Source organism: Thunnus thynnus, chromosome 3, assembly GCF_963924715.1.
Source record: "Thunnus thynnus chromosome 3, fThuThy2.1, whole genome shotgun sequence".
NCBI lineage: Eukaryota > Metazoa > Chordata > Actinopteri > Scombriformes > Scombridae > Thunnus > Thunnus thynnus.
Genome location: NC_089519.1, coordinates 2420195 through 2445166, shown reverse-complemented (window position 1 = coordinate 2445166; position 24972 = coordinate 2420195). Strand labels below are relative to the sequence as shown.

General features: G+C 42.0%; 2 protein-coding genes across 2 annotated transcripts in view; both read left to right on the top strand.

Annotated features, from left to right (window-relative positions):
* The first annotated feature begins 142 nt into the window (after window positions 1–142).
* cfap52 (cilia and flagella associated protein 52) lies at window positions 143–10425 on the top strand. Its single transcript, XM_067580238.1, has 14 exons — window positions 143–359; window positions 677–876; window positions 1056–1192; window positions 1745–1873; window positions 2122–2221; window positions 2474–2590; window positions 3010–3110; window positions 3257–3427; window positions 4157–4305; window positions 4475–4620; window positions 5202–5353; window positions 6186–6288; window positions 9652–9763; window positions 10165–10425. The coding sequence occupies exons 1-14, from the start codon at window positions 299–301 to the stop codon at window positions 10344–10346; spliced, it is 1860 nt and encodes a 619-aa protein (XP_067436339.1). The 5' UTR covers window positions 143–298; the 3' UTR covers window positions 10347–10425.
* A 1550-nt stretch (window positions 10426–11975) lies between these two features.
* Window positions 11976–24972, top strand: part of usp43a (ubiquitin specific peptidase 43a) — a 100840-nt gene continuing 87843 nt past the window's right edge. The window contains exons 1-2 of the mRNA XM_067580224.1: window positions 11976–12933; window positions 22103–22261. Coding sequence (XP_067436325.1) covers window positions 12322–12933; window positions 22103–22261 — 771 coding nt within the window. The 5' untranslated portion in view covers window positions 11976–12321. The remainder of the gene's footprint in view (window positions 12934–22102; window positions 22262–24972) is intronic.

Sequence of the window (24972 nt, the reverse complement as noted above, 5' to 3'; positions counted from 1 at the left end):
CCGAATTAGCTATTTTAAAATCGCCATTAATGTACCCATTTATCTTTTGGTTTTTATGTGCCATTTTGATTTTGGCAATTTCCGACAGGACTTGAAGGCAGCACGGGGATTTCACCAACCAATGGCAGTAGCCAGTAGAACCCCGCTGTTGCTAGGTAACGCTTGTTAGGGGTAACTCAGGCCTGTTTGCGAACATAACAGAAGCGTTAGTTTCCCCAACTAAATTCGCATGTATTGATGAAAGTGGGCCTTTTTTAACAGTTAACAGGAAAAACATAATATACAGAGTTTTTCGGCCATGGCTCTTGAAACACAGGGTGTTCCTCGACTTGAACTGGAGGCTGTTATTGGATTCAACGGTAAGTTTCCCTGCAAACTTTACGGTTCTAACTGAGCTAGCGTTATATAATTTCAAGGAATACGTTTGCCGACAAAAGACCCCTCAAAACGTTCTTTATAATTATGTAGGTGTATATTGGGTTTCAAGATATTTTAGCCAACGCTACGTTTTGTAATGGTCAAGGAGCTATCAGACCCTGCGGTGTCATTTATAGATAACTGCTAAACTAACTGCTACACCATAGTTTGATTACCTAGAAAACCTTATACTTTCTGACTGTTATCTTAAAACATGTTAGATCACATGTTCTGTTGTGCTACACTTTGTTTCCATCAGGTCATGTGTTTTCTGGCCTGAGGGTTCATCCAGACAGAGAGCACCTCATCTATCCACTGGGATGCACAGTCATTCTGAAGAGAATCAAAGATGGCAAGCAGGAGTTCCTGCATGGACACACAAACAATGTCTCCTGTATCTCAGTGTCCAGAAGTGGATCATATATTGCCTCTGGACAGGTCAACTTTATGGGCTTTAAGGTAGCCATAGTTACAAGACATATCCTTTATGTAAAGTTTCTGATACTGATCAGGTTAACTCAACTAAATTCTCATCCTTTGATGTTATGTGGTACATAGGGAAGCAGTCATTCTTTTTGTTTTAGAATTAAGTGGCTTGTTATGTTACATTTTGAATAAATAAATACCTGTTTTCTTAGGCTGAGGTAATTATCTGGGACTATGCACAGCGAACAATCTATGCCCAGCTGCTGCTCCACAAGGCGAAGGTAGAGGCCCTGGCGTTCTCTCCCAACGACAAGTACCTGGTGTCCCTTGGGGGTCAGGATGATGGCAGGTAAACATCAAGTTTAGGTGGTACAATCCAGAGTAAGTTGTGCTCTCTCCTGGATAATCAGTGAATAAGGGACACATGATCTTGAAAGTACAATAGCAATGTCTGCATTCACTCTAAAGATGTTAATTTCATGATCATAACTTACTTAATGTTACTTAATCATAACGACATTTCCACAGCAGGTTATATATCAAACATGTTATTCAATGACTAAATACTTATTTATACTTACTTACTACATCACTAATACCTCTGTCCTGTGGTTATCTTAATGGAAATCAAGACATTTCTCTTGGCACATTATCACAGTTTATGACTTAAAATACAGACATTGTCTATAAATCGTGTCTGTTCTTCAGTGTTTCTCAAAAACTTTTTAAAATGAGAAGAAAAGTCTTGATTTTTTGGAAAACATAACTCATTTGTCACACCTTAGTTAAATCATTTTCACACCATGAACTCTTTTTGGATTCAGAGAGAAATATTTCAGCATTGTGGTGCAGTACAGATTCTTGACTTGTTGAGAGTGTGAGGTCTTCTCTGTGTTTTCAGCATAGTCGTATGGAACATTGAGACCAAACAGGCCATCTGCGGGAGCCCAGCTTCAGCTCACAGTGCAGGTCACTGCCTCACTGTGCAGTACTCAAACACCAATGACAACATCTTTGTTTCTGCTGGGAGGTGAGTGAATGTCATGAACAGAAATTTTACATTGCACAGAGGGTGTTTCAATGAATGAAATCTTCATTCACCTGCTTACGAAATTGCAAGACGTCTAAGTTTTTGCTTTTGTTCGAGCATAAAAATATTGTATTTCACCTACCTGCCTTCCAATCTCTTTTTGTGTCTCTATCATTTCCCCTCTAGTTAATGCTCAATTCTCATTATTCTCTTAGAGTATTTTAATATCACTGGTCTATTTTTGGCAGTGGGACATTGCGAGTCTGGGAGCTGGACCTCCCCAACAGGAAGATCAGGCCTACAGAGTGTCAGACAGCAAAGCTGAAGAGGATTGTGAGATGTATAGAGGTATGAGGACATGGGAGCTGGGAACTAGTTTGCCATTTTGAGGTCCACTTGAGTCTTGGAAAATCACTATTTCCAGAAGTCAGTGGTTATAAATTTTGAATAAAGACAGGGAACATGACAGAGCTGAAGATATGCAGCTAAGAATATATGAACATGACAAGTCACAGTGTGCTTGTAGGCACACAAGCACACAATTGAATAAGATTATTACACAGTGATTCTTTCATTTTGAATGTTCATATTACCACACAGATTGCAGAGGATGATAAGTTCATTTTCTGCGGCACCACCAGTGGAGACATAATGAAAATCAACCTGAAGACGGGGCTTCTGAGTGACTGCGGTCCAGTTAAAGCAAAGTACAGGCTGGTAGGTCGGCACACACAGAGCTGTTACATTCATAACTGGGATCTGTGAAGGTAATCTCGGCCCGATAGTGAAGTCTACTGCTGCACACATAAAGCTGATTGAACTGTATTCCTGTTGGAATGCTCCTTTGGAAATGTATGCAATGGCTCATATCATGTATTTCATGATATGAGCATTTCATCTTGGATTGTAATTTATTTGACATATTTTATGGATCACTATGCACCTCCTCGTCATTCCTGAAATCAATCTTCCCTTGTGAGTATGTTCCTGTACTACTAGCAGAGAAGTCGTTTTTTTTAATGAAGTGTGGGAGCTTTTAGCTTTTCAGCTAGTGACAAATATATTCTTGTGTACATAATGCAATATATTTTTAGGGCCATATATTAAAACTCAGTACTCATGCCTTTTCTGTTCAGGGTGTCAGTGTCCTAAGGATACTGAAGTCAGGTGACCTACTCGTAGGCTCTGGATCTGGCACCTTCACTCTGTGTTCCAGGAATAACTTCAAAACTCTCAAGTGAGTCCTACAACTGTGTCATTTATATCATCCCCATAAACACATTACAACAAATATCTCTGGTACCAATAAAACATAAACAGTTTTACTGTGTTTATTTTACAGTGCTCATTATCTTCTCATTTGTTCCTCCTCCCTCACATTAGAGAAGTCCAGCTGGAAAAAGGAGTGACCTCCATCGCTGTCAGAGGAGAGGGCCAGCAGTTCTTTGTTGGGACGGAGGCAGCTCAGATGTACCGCTTCAGTTATGAGGACTTCAAAGCTGAACTCATTTCCACCAGCCACAATAGCGCCGTCAAAGATGTAGCCTTTTGTTTGTGAGTAGCAGGCAGACCATTTAACGAGAAAGAGTCATCAGTCACTGATGACAAAACATTTACCATCTGTTAATTCTTTTATGGTTTGGATCTGAGACCCACGAGAGTGAGTGAAATGGCAAATGGCCTCGTGTCAGCTTTTAAATTTGGCAAGAAATATAGAATCTAAATAGAATGAAATTAAGATGAAGTGAAACTCCATCATGCTGTCATGCATCATGCATAGTGTAATTCCAGGTTGGCACCCTGGCTCTTTCTACAACAGTCTCCTTGTACACATGTCCTTTGTCTCCCTTGTTGCCTACGTGGCTGTTAACTGCAAAACCATGATAAATAACTATTACAGATATGTGGAAATGTATATTCTCAGTGTGATCTGTAGTACAAAACAAAACAACACTGTGTTTTTACTGATGTATTCCCTTGAATTAAATGGACAAACCCCATATATTTCTTACCATATATGACTTCAGTACCCCATTGTGCTCGCTAGAGGGTGACATATGCATTCCTTATCCATGAAAGAACAGTATCAGCTGTAGGTATACTTTATAGTACATAGACCTGAGTCATGCCTTAAATCAAACTACCTGTCATAATATATATTAATACTTGCAAAGACCAGTATGCTTTCAACTCAACTAGGACTTATTCATAACAAATACCAAACAAATAGCTTCTTTAGTTAACTATAACTCCACATCTCCCTCTTTTTTTTTTATCTCCTAGTGGAACGTCTGAGTTATTTGCAACCTGCTCTGAGGAGGACATCAGGTTGTGGCACATAGACAAACCCAAAGAGCTGCTGCGTATCACTGTACCCAACATGACCTGCAACTCCCTGGACTTCATGGTCGACGGACACAGCATCATCAGTGGTAGGAATTAGGGAGGGAGAAATATTTATCAGTTTCAGTGCCTTGTAATAAGCTATAGGTAAGACTCAATTGTATTTGTTCCTCAGCTGCTGTAAATTAAAGGAATGTTTTAAATAACAGACAGCGAAGAATGGATTTCACTCTTTTTTTTTTCTTTTTTTTCTCATAGGATGGAATGATGATAAGATTCGCGTTTTTGCACCAGAAAGTGGTCGGCTCTTGCTCATCATTCACAACACACATAGAAAGGGTGTGACAGCCATCACTGGCACCAGGGACTGCAAGAGGATCATCAGTGGAGGCGGAGAGGGACAGGTCAGTAGTAGACTCACAGGTCTGTCTCGAAACACATATTTCATTAATTTCTAGTAAGGCGTGTCCTTGACTAAATGTAAGGGGCGTAGGTTTGTTAGTGGCTGTTCTTGCTACTATTCAAGCGACTACCATGCATTAAGAAATCTCTGAAGGTCTGGTATCGTGAGACGAGGTCAGTAACACAAACCCAGACATGTTCAAAAATAGTGTAATGTTCAGTGTTCAGTGTGCATCTAACTGTTCAGTGCAGTGGAAAGACGAGTCTATATTTACATCAGGTGAGGTCATGAAACTTGAGCAGCTCATTTAATAATAAATAAAATAGTTTCCTTAATAATTCTACTTATGACTAAACTTTTGGTAAAAAAAAATACTTTACTGTACACACTGTATCACCCTGAAAATAAGCATGTTTGAGCACTGTGGTACACTGTATGATTTCAGTTTGACAGAAAGTAATCATGTTTTCATTATGTATTGATCTTTCTATCCATAGCTATGCTAGTGAATTAGTAGTTACGGAAGAACATAGTTGTATTTTAATTAAACTTCACATCTTTTTTTCACCTGTTGTATCACAGGTGCGTGTTTGGGAGCTGCAGCCACGTGGCCACCGACTACTGGAGACCATGAAAGAGCACAAAGCCACCGTCACCTGTATCAAAATCAAGAGTGACGACAAAGAGTGTGTCACCGCCAGCACCGACGGTACCTGCGTCATCTGGGACATAGTGTGAGTGGCCCACCTGCATACCCGAACACCTGAACACTTCACACACACACACACAGCATGTATCCTCATTAGACCTGCATTCTTGTAAAATCAGGAATTTATTTGTAGAGCTAAAATGAATTTCCACACAAACCCCAGACTATGATTAATTAATTCTCAGTTCACAACACAACATTAAAGCGGATGACTCATGTTTTTACTAAAACTCCACTAAGTCATAATTGTTAATGATATACAGCACTGACAGTGGAAAAAGGTTTTCCTTTAGGTCTGAGTCGTTAGGAGAGAAAAATGTTGAAGCCGTTCATCGGTGTCTGGATGGAAAAATAGGAATGAAAAGAAATCCAGAGCATTCTTTATAAAGAAAGCTTAAAATCCTTTAATCCATGGGCTTCTTCTCTGAGGAGAGTAAAACCTTTCAAAACTCTGACGGTGGTCATACTTTTTCACTGTATCTCCTCCTTACTGAACAAGCCTGTGGATTAACAGCTCCCTGGCTGCATTCATCAACAGTAGTTTTTTTTTGTATAACTAACAAGCTGATGTTGAAAAGAATTTTAGACAGACAAGAACCTAAATGAAGATGGATTTTCACCCTATGCAGACAGAGAAAATTGTGTGTGTGTGTGTGTGTGTGTGTGTTTGTGTGTGTGTGTGTGGGTGCACAAGAAATTGTATTGCAAAGTCTTGTTTTTTGATCAGGGTGTGAGTTTGATCACTGTAACTTGCACTGGGAAGTTCACGCTGTGTGAAACATTAGTGAAACTCGCTCTCTCTCTCTCCTCTCTTTTTTTTCTTGCCTCACGTGTCTCCTCTGCATCTCCTCCTGCAGGCGATTCGTAGGCCTTCAAACGGTGATCGACAGCACGCTGTTCCGGACGGTGTGCTACCACCCAGAGGAATACCAGATCATTACCAGTGGCACTAACAGAAAGGTTTGTTCTGGGACTGTTTGTACTTTGACTCAGCACTCATTGCAGTGGAATACATTACAATACACATCAGGCAGTTTTTACCAAACAACATTTTATGTTCCCATCTACTATATCCCATCACTGTGATCTCCGTGTATCTTTACTTTCAGCTTTGTTTTGGCTGGTTTTATACACTAGCATGTGCTATAGAACGCTCTGGGATTCACGATTGAGCAGTTGTGCCTCACATGAAGAAAAATTGTAATGATTGAAAATCTCTCGGGGTGTAAAGGCACTAGCACTCAACAGTCATATGTCTCATTATGCTGTTATTGTCATAATAATCTCCGTTCATTGAGCTGCTCTGGTAAGATCAGTATAGAGGAGCACAGTGAAGACTTGCTCAATCACACACACTCGCATGTAGTTTGAAAAGCTCGTAATTTGTTTCTCAGCTCAGCATAATTAAGGCTTCGTGTTGGCTGCTCGCCACCGTTTAAGTCTGTTATTTTCTGTCATTTTGATTAACTCGGCAACACTTGTTTACATGAGGTCAGAAGTTCACAGAGGCAGAATGAAACGCTTATGTCTTTGATTGTGCACTTTATCCGCACCCCTTGAACCCGACCACACGCCAGACCCATATTGTTGGCTGCGCTGCAACGCTGAGAGGTGAGGACAAGTTGTGCTGATTAACACAACTCTGTGGATGTGCTGAGTGAGCGGAGAGAGAGAGAGAGTGAGAGAGAGAGTGAGAGGGAGGGATTCATGGAGGGAGAGAGAGAGAGAGAGAGAGAAGACAGATAGAGGGGAGCGCCGTGGTGTTCGTGCCTTCCTGCGGATGTGCCTATGCCACCCAAGTGCCAGCCAGATCCACCATCTGCTCATCCTAGGACACAGGCACTCTGTCTGGGAGAACAAACACCAGCGCTCTGCTCTCTCTCTCTCTCTCTCTCTCTCTCTTTTCCCCTCTTACTCCGACCCTTCACCACATCCCAGCATGCCTTTATGAGTAGATTCACAGCAAGTGAGGCAACAGAACTGGAGGAATAGTGAAGAAAAGGAGAAAAAAAATGTCTTTAAGAGACTAAATGCTACCTTTGTGATGAGTGAAGATGATGTATTTTTGACGGTACAATAAGTGGGGTCATACTTGGCATGTCATTCCAAGTCATGCATCGTAGTTGACAGCAGGTTAATTGTATAGTTTCCATTAAAAATCGTGGTATTTTATTTGCCTCAAGGGAAATATAGCCTCGGTAGCTAATATAGTTTAACTGAAAAATTGTCCACTTGCAGCAAAGGTGTTTTCTCTCCGTGTTATTACTATAAACAGTAGTGACAGAGCTAAAAAAAAGGATGGATCATTTCTCTGAGGGAGCACAGAAAAGAAATAGTCCAGTAGAGACAAGTTGAAGCTCAAACAGGCACATCCAATTAAATAACATGTCACTAACAAAATTAAATTCTAGGACCAATTAGCATAAGGCCTTTAATGATGTAATGCTTGTCTGCAGCTTGGGTGACTGTACTCTGCTCGTGAACCGAGGTCTTGACGTTTCAGTGTCGCCCTCGCTCGCTGCATGTAATTAATTTCCTGGTGGCCCGAGTTGTGGCTGCGGGCCAGTTTCCCAGGCGAAGGTGGAGGGAACACAGATGGGCCAAGACAACTCACACAGGTGGTAGTCTCTAATAAGCTGCTGAAATGAGATGAGGAGGGAGGGAGAGGTCGTGACAGTGGCAAGGAAGAAGAGAAGATGACCTAGGGAGGAAGAAGGAGGAGGACATTGAGTGTTACAATAAGTTTCGTCACAGCAGGGAAACAGTAGTTCAGTCTCTCACAGACTAGTGAGAAGTAGTTTCATGTCGGTAAACTCAACACACAACTGAATGCACACATAGATGTATGAATTTGTTTCATCTGTACAGTTGTGAGCCTTATGTTTTTAAAAAAAGAAGATTGAAAATGATTTTCACTTTATATTTGGTGTTCATAATGAACCATTTCCCCCTCTGGTGGTAGCTCCTAAATGATGTTTTGTTATTTTGTGTAAATATTAATAATACTGGTAAGTCATTCCATCTGAATAAGCAAATCTGATGCAGAGCAATACTGTGGATTGAAATGGCCCCCGCAGTAATGTTCATGTGGCTTGTGATGGGGGGGGGGGGCAGCTTATTGCTTTGAGAATCACTCTTCAGTTCTGAAACTATAAATAAGATTCTTTTTTTTTAGACTGAGCCTTTTGTTCCTTTTTTTTTATTCCATAATAACCAACGGTATTTGATATGTCTGTGTGAGATTACATTTCCCTTCTTATAATGCATTATAAGTCTTGTGCAGAGAAATGAAATCCTGTCTCAGAGGCTATTCTCATAAATGTTGGGCTTATTCTGAGCAGCCCTGTGTAATTTGAACTATTCCTTATACAAATGCTGGTCATGTAACGCTGCTTATAATTTCATTTAGTTTAGTCTTTCCATGCCAGTTTAGTCATAACATAGTTGAGCATTACAGCCAGACTATATATATATATATGTATATATATTTTTCAGTGTAGTACTTTCAGAACTTGATTAACGTTGAAGTGGAATCTGTTTAGCCTGTGTTTGACTAAATTTTGAAACAGCTTTTGGACCTTTTTCAGTGAATCTATGTAGCCCTTACTTATAAGATGTTATCATCTTTGTCATATAAATAACAAGAAAGAACCTCTCTTAGTGTGTGGCAACGTGATGTTTCTGTCACCTGCGCTATAAATAACTTCAGCTAACAATTGCCTTTTGTGAGACTCGATACTTTGACAGCTGTAAAGCCCTGGGGATGATTAAATCTCATTTAGATTTGCAAACATGGTTTCAATAGCGGTGTGTGACAGCTTGATAGAATCTAACCATAGACCTGCTCATTTCCATACCAGCATAAGAAATATAAAGGTAATCGTTTGAGGTCACATATTGCATATCACCAAAAATAGTAAATGATACAGTATATATTAGATGATGTAATAGAACAACAGCACAGCAGCGTAGAGGTGGTTGTCACTTGCATCACCTGAAAAGAAAGCTAATAGAAGAAGTCAGACAACTTATCAATCATCAATGGCAATTATTACTACACTTCAAACTGCAGCAAAGAGATCAAAAGGATGTGTATTATTTAAGATGCATGCTTAATCATTTTCTCCTTGTTGTCATGCTTTATAAGCCAGGTTAGCTTCTGTGTCTTAAAGACAGCAAGGACAAGATCAGTGTATCCTCACCACATGTTCCTCTAGCCTTCCCTCTCGGACATAAACAATGGCAGTAATTAACAAACGTGTGTAATGTGCAACACCTGCAGCTGCATTCGGTTGTTTCTCTGTGTTCACTTATTTTTCTCAGGTTACCTACTGGGATGTGTATGACGGCTCCACCATCAGAGAACTGGAGGGCTCTCAGTCTGGGGCCATCAATGGCATGCACATCTCACAGGACGGTAAACACTTTGTGACAGGTACGGTCCATTACACATGCTGCTTGTTGTATTGTAGCTCTGCTGCTTTTAGTGATTTTCCTATCAATAATTCAACCGGAAAACGCATTAATGATCTACAGAATCTGTTGTGTACATGAGCACTGATTGTATACCGCAGATAGTTTTACTCACCGCTGGTTCATTCTGATTCTGCTCCTGATTGTTTCAGATTTTGCCTTTTAGTTAAAGAACTGCATCATTAAATGCTTTGATTTTTCTTGTATTATTTTTCATCTGGCTTTGTTTACTCTCAAATATTGACAAGTGCTTGTTCATCTCTCCAGAGCCTGTTGAGTGTTCTCATCTCCTTTACCACACATCATGCTCTGCTCAGATTTCCATCAGTTTATTGGGATTTTTTTTTTTTTTTTCCATACCAGGTGGAGATGACAAGCTGGTGAAGGTTTGGGACTACATGGAAGGTGCAGTAACCCACATTGGAATAGCTCACGGTGGAAGCATCACCAGCATCAAGATCTGCTCCAACAACCGCTGCTTGGTCAGCACCAGCGCAGACGGAGCCATCCTCCGGTGGAGGTTCCCCCATCCTTCCTCCGCTTAATGCAACATGTTGAATTCTGTCAAATTACAGAATGTTTTACACTCTGATCAAAACAAATAAATGTCATTTTGATGAAGCAGCAATGACAATATTAGATTGTTTTTGCAGCAGACTTTACTTACACTACTAACATTACAATATACTGAAGAAGTGGGAATTCACTTACTTGAATTTTAAATGAACTTCAAGGCACAAGAACCTGTTATTTGCTTCTTTAGACTGTTTGGGAACAACAGGATTGATGGCGTACTACATACTCTCTCAGTGCAAATGAAATCAGAATATGTGAAAGCAAGGCTATATCATACGGTACATTAAATGCATACTGCTACTGTAGAGACGAGGAGGAGGCCCAGAGTCTTGGCCGCTTAAGCACACGGCTGCTGTCAGCTAATCTATCAACAGCGATTCCCTGGAGGAGGGAGTGTACAACAGACAGCCTCCTTGACTGTCTGATCTGAATCCGTTCTCCTCAACATTGTTCAAAATGGCCAATTTGAAATAATAATCACTCACCTCTGCTTCCTCAAAAAAGTAAAATAACAAACCTGCAGTATAAAGCGAGTCAGCAGAAACCATCCCTCTTTCAGTAAAATAGGACATCCCTCTCTTTGCCTTTTACAGTTCAGCTCATGAACACGGTGGCTGTGGAACTATGAATCCTTTTCATGGGGATAAAAACACACAAAATCACAGTTTGACCCACAGACTGACATTTCTTTGTTGCATTACTTGCTAGAATAAGAGCATTGGGGAAATTATGGAAATATTGACTGGTGCTCTGACAATCTATTTCAATAAATCAGCACATCTGGCTCGCTAAATCCAATCTTTGGTACTGGTGAGCTGTGAAATTAAGCTTCAGATGATTAGAATCTGAATATAGCACAAAAGATGCCGGCTCCATGTTGAAAGCCAAAAATGTACGTGAAGACAGTAGCCGTGCTATTTATAGGACACATCTGTCTGTATGATGCTTATAGGGAAGGTATCTCGGTTGCAGAACGAAGCACATTCAGACACTCTATGCAGGTAATGTGATAATACATCTCAGTAGCCATCTACATCAAGACAGCAGGGACTGTAACACGCATGTGTGGACACAGGCTGGCTATTTAACATGAAAAATGACATATTTGTGTGAACAGTAGCCTAGTTTGTTTGATATGTAATCAGGCTGAGTTGAAGCTTTAAGTTCATGCATGTAACAAACTTCACCCTGCAGCCCTCAGAGTTGAATAATCCAACATATACCTGTGATTTTATGTGACCCTGTGAGGATTTTAGGGCAGGTGATGTTGTAATTGGTCCTACAGGGGGCAGTTTAAGGCTACAATCCTTGACGCCTATTAAATACAATAACTTCCTTGTTGTGGGTTTCCCTCCCTGTGCAATAAACGAGAGGTGTAAAGTTTTATACTCATCACCAATCAAGCAACAGTGTGTGACTTTATAAAAAAAAAGCAGATTCTGCTCATTGATCTGTCTTTTCATTGTGATAAACTATATCTAAACCAGGTTAATTAAATTCATTTCTGAGGGGCAGGCATTAGACAGGATCCTCCAAATAGAAACTTGTTCATTGTAGCTCCATAGACAGAGGAGGGAGGGAGGGAGGAATAGCGGCGGTGGAGAGAGTGTGAAATACCGCCAGCGCTGAGAGCCATCGATGAGGAAGTGTAATTGAACCTGTGATGTGGGGAGAGCAAGGCAGCTCCTCTCTGTAGTTTCTGAGGAGAGAGCGTCACCCATCAAAACGCGCGGACGGGTGACAACCACATACTGGGAATTACCGGGATGTCAAGGGAATAATATCAGTAATCATGTGCCTTATTGGCACCGAGTCGGTGCCACCTCAGCGGTAAGATTTGTGGAGAGAAAAGAGGAGGAGGAGGAGGGGTAGACAGCCTGGCAGACAGGTGCGACTCCACAGCCCGTTTCATTTTCTCTCAGTCCTAATATCCGTAACAGAGCCATGGATACCCGCAAGGAAAACAAGGTAAGAAAACAACCCATGAAACCCAAAACGACGAAGCGAAAAGAAAAGAAATATAAAACCGGGAGGTTTATCAGAAGGAAATCGCTGCGATCTTTTGGGAATTTCATGGGAAGGATCCTTAAAACTTTGGGCACTTTGGCGCACTTTGGCGACGCGCAACCGCCGGACGCAGAGGACGACGACGGCGGCTTCGGGCAAAGCTCTACCGGGGGTTTCAAAGACGACTGTTCGCAGATCCCCAGGGAGGGAACCGTGAAGAAGAGCTCCACGGTGTCCTCTCACGGCTCGGTAAAAGACAGGCTGTCGTGGTGCCACGGCGACAAGACTCCCGGGGTGCTGGGACTGAAGAACCACGGCAACACCTGTTTCATGAACGCCGTGGTTCAGTGCCTCAGCAACACGGACCTGCTGGCCGAGTACCTCGGGCTGGAGCAGTACAAGTCGGATATGTGCCACAGGAGGGTGAACGGGGAGGTGGGAGGCGAGGAGCCGCAAACCGCCAGGGGAGAAGTGACCGAGCAGCTGGCGTCGCTGGTTCGAGCGCTCTGGACGCTGGAGTACACACCGCAGCTGTCTGTGGAGTTCAAGGTGAGGAGAGAGTGGGCACTGGATTGTTGATGGTTCGATGAGCTTTACCTCAGTAAACTGTGTGGGTTTGCTTTGTGATTAATTGCACATTTAAGAATATGTAGGCTACTAATAAACCCCAATGAAACCACAAACACAGGGCCTTGAGGTGGTTTATCAAATTACCACAAACTAATTTATACATAGAAAACCTGAGGTCAGGTATTCAAGGATGGGGTGCTGATGGGTGTCTGGGCAAAATATAATTAACCTGCCTTGGCTGCTGTGTGTGTGCACTGTGCTTGGTGAGACAGGGTCACACATTGCACAGTGAATGAGGGGGGAACAGGGGCCCAATAGGGACTGCACAGGAAATTTGTGCCTCAGGGCTCCTTGCTGGTTACTCCAGCCATGGATAAAAGAATAACCTGTGTCATTATCTTCAGACTAGATTACTTATGGTCCACATTCTTCACATAAAATCTCCCCAGTGGGCTGCTTGTTAAAAAGTTTGTTTACCTCAGCACACAGTTAATAGTGTCTCTGGAGCAAGTTGTGCATCCTGTGCCCTCCCCAGAAGATGTTAACAAATGATTACAGGCCATACATTGGCAAAACAAATACTGAACGAACACACGTCAGATGAGCACTTTATTGGATGCGTTTTAAAGGTCAATGGTCAACCTCTGTGTTCCATTTCCTTGAAATGTGTCAGTATTTGAAAGGAGGAGCCAACCATGATTCATGTGAAGCAGTAATAATAAAAACCACCTGACCAGGTTACATCACAGGTTCGACATTTTATTATTGTTTGTTGAACTAGTGTGTTGTGTGCGCAGGACATGCGGTTACTGATTACACACAGGCTGCAGTGTCTCTGCTTGACTCACCTGCCCACCAACAATCTAGCGCCTCAAGGTGGTGTGTCTGCATTCCTAGACTGTCATGTGGAGTGAGAAGGGGGTCAAGCACTACAGTTTTATTCACTGCAGCTGTGAAATGCATGTTAAACTAATGCAGTGACCACCTTGCAATCACAGCATCACCCTTTCCAATTATAAGGAAATTGAATCAAGAAGTGGTCACAAACTTATACAAAGCAGCCGTCTCAGTGCTGTATTCAGTCGTAGTTGTTGTGAGCCAGGACTGCAGGGCCTCCAACCTTCCCTCTGGGCTTACTGGATGACAGTCAACCAGTAGGCTTACTGAGGGGTGACTGCTCTGTTGCATCAACAGCCCGGGGGAAGTTATCGGGGAGGGGGTATGCACCTTGTGCACCAACACGCACACAATCGTACAGGGATATCATTTATAATGGAAAAGGTTGAATTTCATGACAGTGACTTTGGATTTGACTTTGTTCCTCACCCACAACCAAGAGTTGGTAATAAATTAATAACAAGCATATGGGAGAGAAAGAGTACAGTGTATTCCACAGCTGTAAGGGAAAGGTAGTGGTTAATACAGAAGAGTAAAGAAGAGATTGATGCTGTTTTGATCTGAAATATTATCGCATTGAAGCTAATCACCTGCACTACAACTTTCAAACTCACATGCAGCCTCACTTATAGGAGCGCCTGGCTATATTTAGAATAATAAAAAGGCCTTGAATGAAGAAGTGTTTAGTAGTAATTAATGAATTTACATCCTATGAATTGGCTCTTTTTACAGTTTGTACATGATGACATTGACTCATTTTGATTTCAGGACACTCGTTTTGCACACAGGACAAAATATATGAAAAATATACAGAAGCTTACTTAAGTCATGTCTGAACTCTGGGCCAGTTAACGTGGGTTAAACACGGTGGCTGATATCAGTCAATGTAATGTCCATAACGTCACCTTCCTAAAATAATGGCCCAAGTCATTTTTTTCCGATTTCTCAGAAAACACAAAAAAATGTTTTAGCATCATGAGGAGATGGGCCATTATTTTAGGATATGCTGGAAGGGAACACTGAATATAAGTCATTGCACTAAATATCTGAAGGGGTTTCCTGTATTTGAATAGAGGTATTCACCTTTTCCTCTATTTTGGATCTAATACCTCTCATTATACTCGGCTACAATAAAAGAAAAACATGTCCTTCACTCCTTACCCTTTCCCGCATCGACACAGCGATTTGTGTCTGTCTGCTCATCCCAGGGTGAAACTGCAGAGAGGATGTTTACTGGAGCAAGTGCATTCAGCCTGGAAAAGAAGGAGCCCCCCTGCTGAGATGCATCCAATGGTGTGCACTCAGAGGGAGAGAAAAGAAAAAGAGGGAGGGAGAGACATTATAGAAAACAAAACTATCATCCCTCCTGTGATCTGTAGAAGCGCCCCCCCCCCCCCCCCCCCCCCCCCCCCCCACCGACTGTTGTCAGAAAAAGGGACAGACCACTTTGATATAACGGATCATTATTTCCAAATTCCTCCACTCTTGAAGAGAAGCACTGGCCTGCGAAGAAGTGATAAAATAAACTTTTCCCAGAAATAAGGGTTCTTGCTTGCTTACGTGCTCTCTCTAAATTTTTTTGTTCTTTTGGGATTGGGATTAAGAGTGAGTCAGAGTCATGAGCCTGTCAGTAAGAGTCACAGTGTTTCAGTTGAAAATAGCAGAATGACCTCAGGCTTTTTTTTTTTTTTTTTTTTTTGCAAAGATACAGTAGTATATCAGCATTAAATGTTACATCCTCTGGAGGAGTGTGACTTGAAGCTGAAAAACAAGTTTTGTGTGCTAGAGTACTGTGTCTGTCTGTAATACTGCAATACTGACAAACACTCACAATAAGGAAATACATTTAAATTCATATTCAGCCACCACAAAATATAAGAGTTTGTGCCAAAACCTAATCAAATTTGTGCTGAATGTGAAAAAGAAACTAAACAAATCAGTTCTGTGAATCACTAGACTGTTTCAAGAAGCACCGGTGCCTCTCACTAATATTATAAATGCAGAATAACTGATGATTTTAAGGAAGCTGGAACCAGAGAATGGTTGGAGTTTTTGCTCAAGAAGTGACTATTAATCGATTATCGAAACTTGCAACTTGAATTGATTAACTGATGAATCTTGCAACTCGAATGTACACCAATCTCTGTTTGTTTGTATGTTAACTTTATCTCATTGACCTCATTTGTAAAATTACCCACGCTCTCATCAGATTCTTAAAAGTCCTACACAGTCAGTTTGATTGATATGAAATGTGCAGGTATGCTTGCAAATGGCATCAACCCAGTGGAGGTGCTGTATTTAAAGGTCACAATTTCAAACTTAGCCACAACTGCTTCACTGCACGTTTGATGTTGATTAAATCTGGAGGGATGAAGTGTCCTTTTATTGCTTGGTCTAGAACTTGTCTACATCAATTTGACTTGATGACAGAGTGAGCTCTGTCTCTATTTTGCAGCTTCACACTCCTGACCTAAAGGTTTTAACAACTCAGTAACTACTTTCCAAAGTTTCAGAGAGGAGAGCCTGGATTCATCTTTTTACGCTTGACAGGATGCAGCTCTGTAAGGCTAGAGGATCTCAGCCAGGAAGATGAAGCCTGGTGTTTTAAGGAGTTCTTGTTTGCTCTGGGAGTGCAGGAAGTGTGTGACAGTGAGGCAGGGCAGACTGATGGTTTATTTGTCTTTTCTTGTCTCTGCTCTCCTTCAAGGACCGCTATCATTCTCACCCGCAGCGCTGAGGATGTATACGTGGTTTGTAGACTCGCACACATGGCCGTGGGGATATGCACCACCTGGACTGTGTGCTGAATTTGCACGGCGGGGCTTTTTCAATAGAGCAGATGTCGCTAGAGATTTTAGCAAAAAAAAATGAAGGTAGAAGTAATGTTATTTTTCTTGCTTTCAAGCATACAATAGATCAGAGTATTCTTTATATTGGGTGGGAGACATGCGGTAGTGTCTATATGTCAGTTGTTGAAGTGAGTGTGGAAGTAATAATTCTTTAAACACTTCATCTTCCACTTATTAAACACAAGCTAGCCCATTTACAAGTGCTGTAACAGAGCCACCATATGATGTTTGACAAGCAGCATGCATTCCCACGATTCACTGAGCCGCACTCCATTATACCTACACCGCTGTGACAAAAGGCAATAAAGAAACACAAGGAGAAGTCTGTCTGGGCTGTATCTGTGTACGCACTACAATATATGAGACCTTTTCCCACCAGGTTTATTATCCCTCCCATGATTTATGTACCAAGCCTCAACGATGTGGTGTAAGAAGCCATGGGAATAAATCCATCTTTTACTATCCCGGGGTGCTAGACTGTGATCACCCAATCATGGAGAAGAGTCTAGTAGACTGACTCTCCTGCTTTATCTCAGTGAGGGGAAGCACATAGAAATGGCATATATGTTCAAACGGCTCTCAACACCGTGTCAGGTAACAAGACTCTCAGTTGTGCACATGGTAGCGTATTTACAGCCTCAGCTGTGGATCCTCAGAATGTCAATTTTTCAGTTTCAGCAGAGCCCAAGGAGCCTTCCCCGAGCTGTAAACCATTCAGAGGCGATTATTTCCATTGCATCTCATCCCTTCTTACTTCTCACTGATCGCCTGTAAATCCCACACCAGGGACATCTGCGGACACGCAGACTTTGTTCAGTCTTGACTAGTTGGCACCTTTATCGGAGGATTTCCAAGCTTCTCAGCATTTCAGAGAAAATATGCGTGTGTGTGATTTAGAGATGTTGCATTTAGTTTTGTCATCATGAATGCCTGCCTGTTCTCTATTGTTCTGGAGGTGAAGCCAGCGTGGCCTCGGATGACACAGGGAGGAGCAGGCTGAATTAGTTTAGACTCGGACGGATGGTAGGAGGAGGACAGGTGCTACACTGCTAAGAGTGGCTCATCTGTGTGTGCGCTCCGAGAGTAGCTGGGCTGACTGGAGCTCAGCTGGGACAGATTAGTGAAGGGAATGGTTCTTATATGATAGAGAGGAAAGAAAAAGAGAGATAATAGAAAGAGTGGGAAAAGAAAGAGGACTGAGAGAGAGAGAGAAAGAACGAAACATAGATAGATGAAACACAGCGTGAAGGGAGAGAGAGAGAGAGAGAGAGTGGTATGAGTGGAGGCTGTAAATGATGACTTCCGTGTGTCCAGTCCGTTCCGACAGCAAAGGTGAGCCTGCAACACACGGCTGCTGAAAAATGAAACTGTGAATGGAGCAGCCGGTAATGACAGATTCCATCCAGCCTCATTCCAGCCACACCTGTGGGGGGGTGGATACTATGTGTGTGTGTGTGTGTGTGTGTGTGAAAAAGAAAAGTGTGCAGTACCTCTTATAATTTGTCAGTATAACTCTCTGTCCGTCACCGAGGAATCCATCCGGGCCTGTTTGACAGGTTGAACCATGATGAGGTGAGGTAGTCTAAATGGGTTTTTTAGGGAGAGAGAGGAGAGCCATTTGCTTGATGTATGTTGATAGTGAATTTCTGGCCTGCCAGAGCTCTGATCCGTCATTGTTTACAGAATAGGAGGATGGATGTGGGGAGGGCAGTAGGGGGTAATGGTGTGAGGTGAAGCAAAGGTAGCAAGACAGGACACTAAAGCAGAAACGGGCAGGGGAGGAGGGGGGTGTTGCCAGCCTGCAGTCCGGCCTCCGCTGACCGCTGGGAGGTCATGACCCCTGCTTCGGAGACTGCGCAGGTCTGTCGTTGTCTTTTGTCATTCTGTTATCTTTCTTTAATGCTTTTTTTTTCTTCTTTGTTATTTTTGTGCATTTGTGGAAAAGCTGGCAGTCCTTTATTCTCCAACAAGAAAGAAAATCTATTTAAAAGACATGAATCAGACTCTATATTCCCAAACATTGACTGTTTATTAAAATGTCTTTTATTCAAACACAACATAAGTCAGCCTTTTGGATGAGGTTCCAGTTTGTAAGAGACCGAGCCGGCAGACAAAGGAGACTCAGGTGGTTTCAAAAAAGAGGGTTTTAAACAACAGAATTCCCCCCCAAAACAGGTTAACTCAACTAAATCAACTAAACCAAAAATACCCAACTAAACATTCAATAAAGAGAGACAAGCAATATGACTAAACTTGAAATAAACAGTTCCTCCCTATGAGCTGGCAGGACTTGGTATGACCCAATTAGCCACTTCCTGTATTTAACCATTCCATGTCCTGGTGCACATCCTTTGCCCAGGCCTGGCCACATGTCCTCCGGGAGCAGCGACCCGACACTGGTAACTCAAAAAATAACAATTAGAACAACTTAAGCTAATGACAAAAGTTAACCAAATGTGCAAATAGAAACTAATGTAAAACTGTAAAATAAAATGAGTATGATGTATGAAACAAAATCCAGTGTGTTATTTATTTGTATGTAATGTGAAATGTAATTAAATGAGCTAACTGAGGAAAAAATGAACTACAAATGTAAAAGAGACCAAAGTGTGAGTGCCAGCTGGGATACAAACTTCAACGCAGTTGTGTGGCTGCAAGTTCAGCCATCACATAGTTCAATAATTACAGGTTGGATTCCGGTGTCTGCCGCAAATTTCATTAAAAAAAAACTGGGATGTCAATCCTGTCATGTTCAAAATGTACTTTTTAAACTTTGCCCAAGTAAACAGCCCTAAACTGAGAATAATTAGAGGCTATACAGCATTGTCTGAAAGGCTCAGACTAGTGAAAAAAAAACACTGATGAATAAAATCAATAAATGAAACAAAGCTTGTTGAGAGAGAGAGAGAGAGAGAATGAAAGAGAAATGCTGTCTTAACCCACTACATCAGGTCGGGTCCTATTGGGTTTGGACTGAGAATCAGATCGTTGGTCTAGACTGATCAATAGTTCTTACAAAAAGCCCTCAGGATGACCCTCATCCCGCCTTTATCCTCTCCTTGACTAGCTCTCAAGTGTTTGCTCAACAAACACTTAAGATCCCACCAGAGCGGCGCTCAGGTCAGCTCTGAACACTAATGTTTGCAGAAGAACTCGACATTTCAACATACCTGCCTCTCCCTCAATCTCTCATTACTGTTTTCTTCTTTCCAGTTCTCCCCTTTTACAAAAGAATGAATTTAAAAAAAAAAAAAAAGACTTAATGGCAGGGAATACAACTTTACCACTTTATGAAATCACTTTTAAGTGCCTTTGAGGCTGTGTGGTGCATTTCACTGGAGAGACGCTGAAAGACAGCACTGTAAACAGATATCAAAGACATGAGAAAAACTACTATCCCCAGCTGTGACACACACACACACACACACACACACACACACACACAAACAGAGAGAAAGTGATGAGAGAGGGGGGGAAAAAAGCAGAGATGAGGCCAGCGGCGAAGTCATCCCCCTCGTCTTAATGAAGTCATAACCTCTTGATGTCATCGGCTTTCTGTTCCCAGACTCAGCCTGGTAATCGTAACCTTGGAAACTCTCCCTTTCTCATCCTTTTGTGTTTTCATCCTCCTTATTTTTTCTGGTAGCTTTGAGGAAACTTCAGTTTTCTTACTTTTTTCATTTCTGGGCCAGCCACAACTGCGCCGTCCTTTTTGATAGGAAGACAGAAGAACAGTTGTAGGTCGGTTGAAACTCCCAACAGCCCCGTTCTCTCTCTCCATCTGTCCCTCATCCCTCCATCCCTCCATCCCCTGTCGGTGCTTCCTTATAGTGATGAAGCTCATTAGCAGGCTGTCTCCACCAGGTAGAGGGGGGCCTCCCTCCCGTGTTTATATTTAGATACTGGGATACTGCAGGTATGATGTGGTGACTTTTAATGAGGTGTGGAGCCGAGCTGTCAGTCACACACACACACAGAGAGCTAGAGAGAGAGAGACAGAGAGATAGAGGAGTGGCCACCTAGTGTAATGTTATTGCTGTCATTAGTGTTGTCTGTCATTTTCTCTGTCTGACTCATGAACTTACAACTCCTTCCTCGTGATTGAATTAGACAGTCTGGCTGGGTTTTTTTTCCTGGTAACACCTGTCAGCTATTTTATATTCTCCTTTGGTTTGCAATGTATGAATGTGTTAAGAGAATGATTTCTTACAATCTGACTCACAGGTATTGATATATCTGGTTTGGTTTACTGATGCTGTTTGTTTTATTTAATTGCCCAAAGTGGTAAAATCTTACTTAATGGGGTTATTTCACTTGTTTCCAGTCTGTCAGTTTTTTTTAGTAGCAATAAAATGATCTTCCTTCTGATATCTTTGAAGGTATTGTCCTAAATATTCTTCAAACAAGTCAAACTAGACCTGCAAGCAGGTTAACCGCCGTCAACTCACTGAGAACATACTTACTCTACTGGAAATGTCTTTGGATGAGGAGAATTTCCCAACCCCAGGCACACAATTTAATCAGAATCCAATATAAATGGCTTGTCAGGGCCTGTTAAGTTTTACGACCATCAACTTTGGTCAGCGGAAATTGGCAGAAGACTTTCTGTGTCGTTTGTAATTATGGTTGTTTTGGTTCTGTTGAATTATATCTCCAATTTTTGTAATGAAATAGTGCTATCAAGAATGGTTACACATTTAACACAAGCTCGCTTTTTGTTTTCTCTCGGCCTGCCTTGCTCACACACACAGGTTAACATATTTCACTCAAACAAGTGGTTCAGGTTCACTAATTTGACCCCAAAAAAAAAATAGTGAAATTGTTTGTACGTAAATTTGCCAGATAAATTGATGTGCTGGTAAAATACAACAGGCAGAATCACCTCCGAGTAGATCTGTGTGAGCTCTTTTTTATCCGGTGATGTGTGTGAACAACATAAAGCTGAACACCGTGAGTTGTGTTTGAGAATATAGTGAACAGTGTTTTTTCTGGGACTCGCCTGATTTGCTGCCTACATTTGCCACAGTGCAGTGTTGCTGAAGTGCTCTCTGCCATAGATTTTTTTTTTTTTCTGGGAACACTTGACTATTCAGTTTTCATAGAGAGGCCCAAAGATAATTATGAATTATTTAATTACATGGTCTTATCATAGCCAAATAATGTCTTACATATGTTCTTAAGAGATTGTACATGTGTAGTGATAAGAGTAAAAAAAAAAAAACCCATCTGTGCTTTTTTTTCCCCATCTGTCTCCTGAGTGCTTCAAGCCGAACCAGCTCTAACTTACAAATGACGAATCACCACGTTCCATGTAATCATGACCTAATTTTGTCAGGATTTAATGACTTTTGAAATCACCCAAAGTGACGGCGTAATTATGATGTCTCTTCTCTTCCCCCCAGAGCATAGTGGCCAAGTACGGCTCTCAGTTTCGGGGAAACTCTCAGCATGATGCCCTGGAGTTCCTCCTCTGGCTTTTGGACAGAGTTAATGAAGATGCCAATCCAAGCTCCAACAACAACAGCAACAGCAGCAGCAGCAAGACCAAAGCCAACGTCAAGGTGAGTCCGTTGCCCCACCAGCGGCCGCTCGTCATCACTGCTGTTGATTTGACTGGCTTAATGGAATCAGTGAGCAGACTCGAGGGTTGCTTGTGAGATAGCTACCGCTGTTGCTGCAGTAGCTTGGAATGGTTTTGATATTTGCAATCAAGCCTTCTAACAGTTCCTGCTAAAGTTGGCTGTCACTTAATGGACACAATTAGGCTGAGTACACATTACAGATGTCCTGAGCTGATTCTGAGGATCCTAGCTGGCATCGGCTAAAATAAACCCGATCAAGATGCCAAAGCTTTACTTACTGTCCTCACTTCAGCTGCGGTGCTAGTGTGGCAAAAGCTTCTCTCTTTTATTACAGCCTACAATGCCAGCATTTCACTGCATATAAAGCTCAAAATTGGAATGTGAAAAATAATTTGGAGTTCTGACACCGAGGTTGGCAAAGTACACTGCTTCGCTCCGCTCTCTCTCTTTCTCATTGGCACAGAGCGGCGTACAAAGCGTTCAGGTAGCAGCTTCTCATTGTTAGCCGGCGCTGACCGTCGCTTTCACGGGTTGAAATGACAAATGTAGCCGGTGGCGGCGAGTAACTAGATGATAGGCCGACTCAAACCTTGCAGTTGATCAGGTTTGTGTGCTCTCTGCTAGCTGTACTCTGCCACAGATCTTCTGTAACACTGCTGTCCAATAGTGGGTGAACTGGATATTTCTGTAGTGACCACAACTCTTCTCTCTAGCTAATCGCGTCACATCCATTTCAGGAGTCACATTCTCAATCATTCAATCATTTAAGATGATCAATTTAATAGGTAGGACCTTCAGTGTTTAGATGAAGTAGCTTGTAGTAAACTACACCTGTCATTTCAATGTGTTCAGTTGAAGTAAATGTAAATATGGAATCTGACTCAGTATGGGCAGATACCCAATGTTCTTATAAAAGACTCAGATCTGGGTCGGGGCCAAAAAAAACTTGGGCAGGACATACTTGCCAAAAACAAAGATTTAGCTGTTCAGCACGAGTTTATGAGAAGAGAGGTAGCCTCCCTCAATATTGGAGCAGAGTCAGTGCTGACTCATTAAATGTGAGTAGGTCACAGACACAATTTGACTGAGTCCTTGAGCCTTCCCAGACATCCCAATCTCTTCAAACAAATTAGATTTTTTTTTTTTTTTTTTTGTGAAGTACTTGATGATAACTTCTGAGAGCTGTAATCAATTGTATCCAATTAGAACTCGGAAAGCGGCCAAGAGGAATATATATATATATATATATAATATGCCTCCTGGTTCCAAGCTAGCATCTTCACCAAATTCAGTTTTGTGGCCATCTTTTTCATTACTGCACAAATGATTGCACAGGTAGCAGAAATAGAGATCTGCTGCTTCACATTATTGTCCATATGGCACAGTCAGATTGCACAAAAACCTGTCAAATTTAGTTTTTTTGCAAGACAGCAGAGTACCATTATGATCCAACCTCAGGTGCAGAATTGTGTGACACTGAGAGTATTGTTTTATGAGACAGAGCAGTTGCATGATGTGCTATGAAATTAAGCAGACCTCGTTATCTAAAGCTCAGTATGGCAGTAACCCCAAAGGTCTGCGAATGAAGCTCCGAGTGGAACTGCATCTGTGATAAGTCAGTGTTGCAGTTTACTAGAAACCCATTGGGCCTTGGTCTGAAATGAAACCATTGTGTGGAGTGAGTCTGTGAGAGGTAAAAGGAGAAGCTGTTGAAATGCCATTCAGCCGTTCCCCCTCTCTGTCTGTCTCTGATGTGGGTTGTTCACCTTGCAACCCTGCACTCGGAAAGGAGCCAGGGCTGGACGTGATGCAGCGAGAGGGAGTGAAGGGCAGACACATCATGACTGAGCTGATGACGTTTTATCATGACTAGAGTCTCACATGAACACCTGCCAAGAAGCAACAACCAATAAAATTTGTCTTTGGTGGATATATGGATTGGATTGGAGTGCAGTTTAATGTCAGACTTCTCAGAAACTTGTCTTGCATCACAAACATCTCTGCAGGGGACAAATACAAAGTGCAAGAAATACATTACATGTAGTTGCAATGTAGGTATGCTTTGGTTATGTGCATCTTTTGTCGTTTTGTCTTGATATAGAGTATGTAATGGAATATGTATGTGTGTGTGTACATTAAATACTGGATATGAAAACCTGCTGTGATCAACACCCCCTGTGAGAAACCCCTTGTGTTTAATTACATTTGCTGAGTGTCTTTCTGTAAGAGTCTGCCTGGAATTTGGTGGCAGCGATGCTGGTCCTGCCTCCACTCTGGGCCTCACTGCGCTGCCAGCTGAGGACATCCAGTCCTGTTAGTAAATGAGTAGTATTATGAGCTGAATTGTCACTGTGCTGCCACCCAATGCCCAGCTCCCCCTCTCTGACAGGAGCACTAATAGAGGCAGCCTTTATGCTACATAAACAGCTTAGGGCCGTGGCTCTCATTAGGCCGCCAGTGAATCATGATACGATAAAGCCAGCTTTCCTCCACTGCTATGAGGCAGAGAAGAATTTTTTCTAAAAATGAAACGCTCGTCCCCTTTCCTGTAAATTGATTTCATTCAGGTTGTACTGTGCTCTCATGCTTATATTGCTGATAATGTGGAACTCCAGTTTTGGAGACTGCAGTCTTCTTTAAAATTTGGTGACCTGGTGATCTGTGTACAAAACATTTTCAGAAACAGCTGA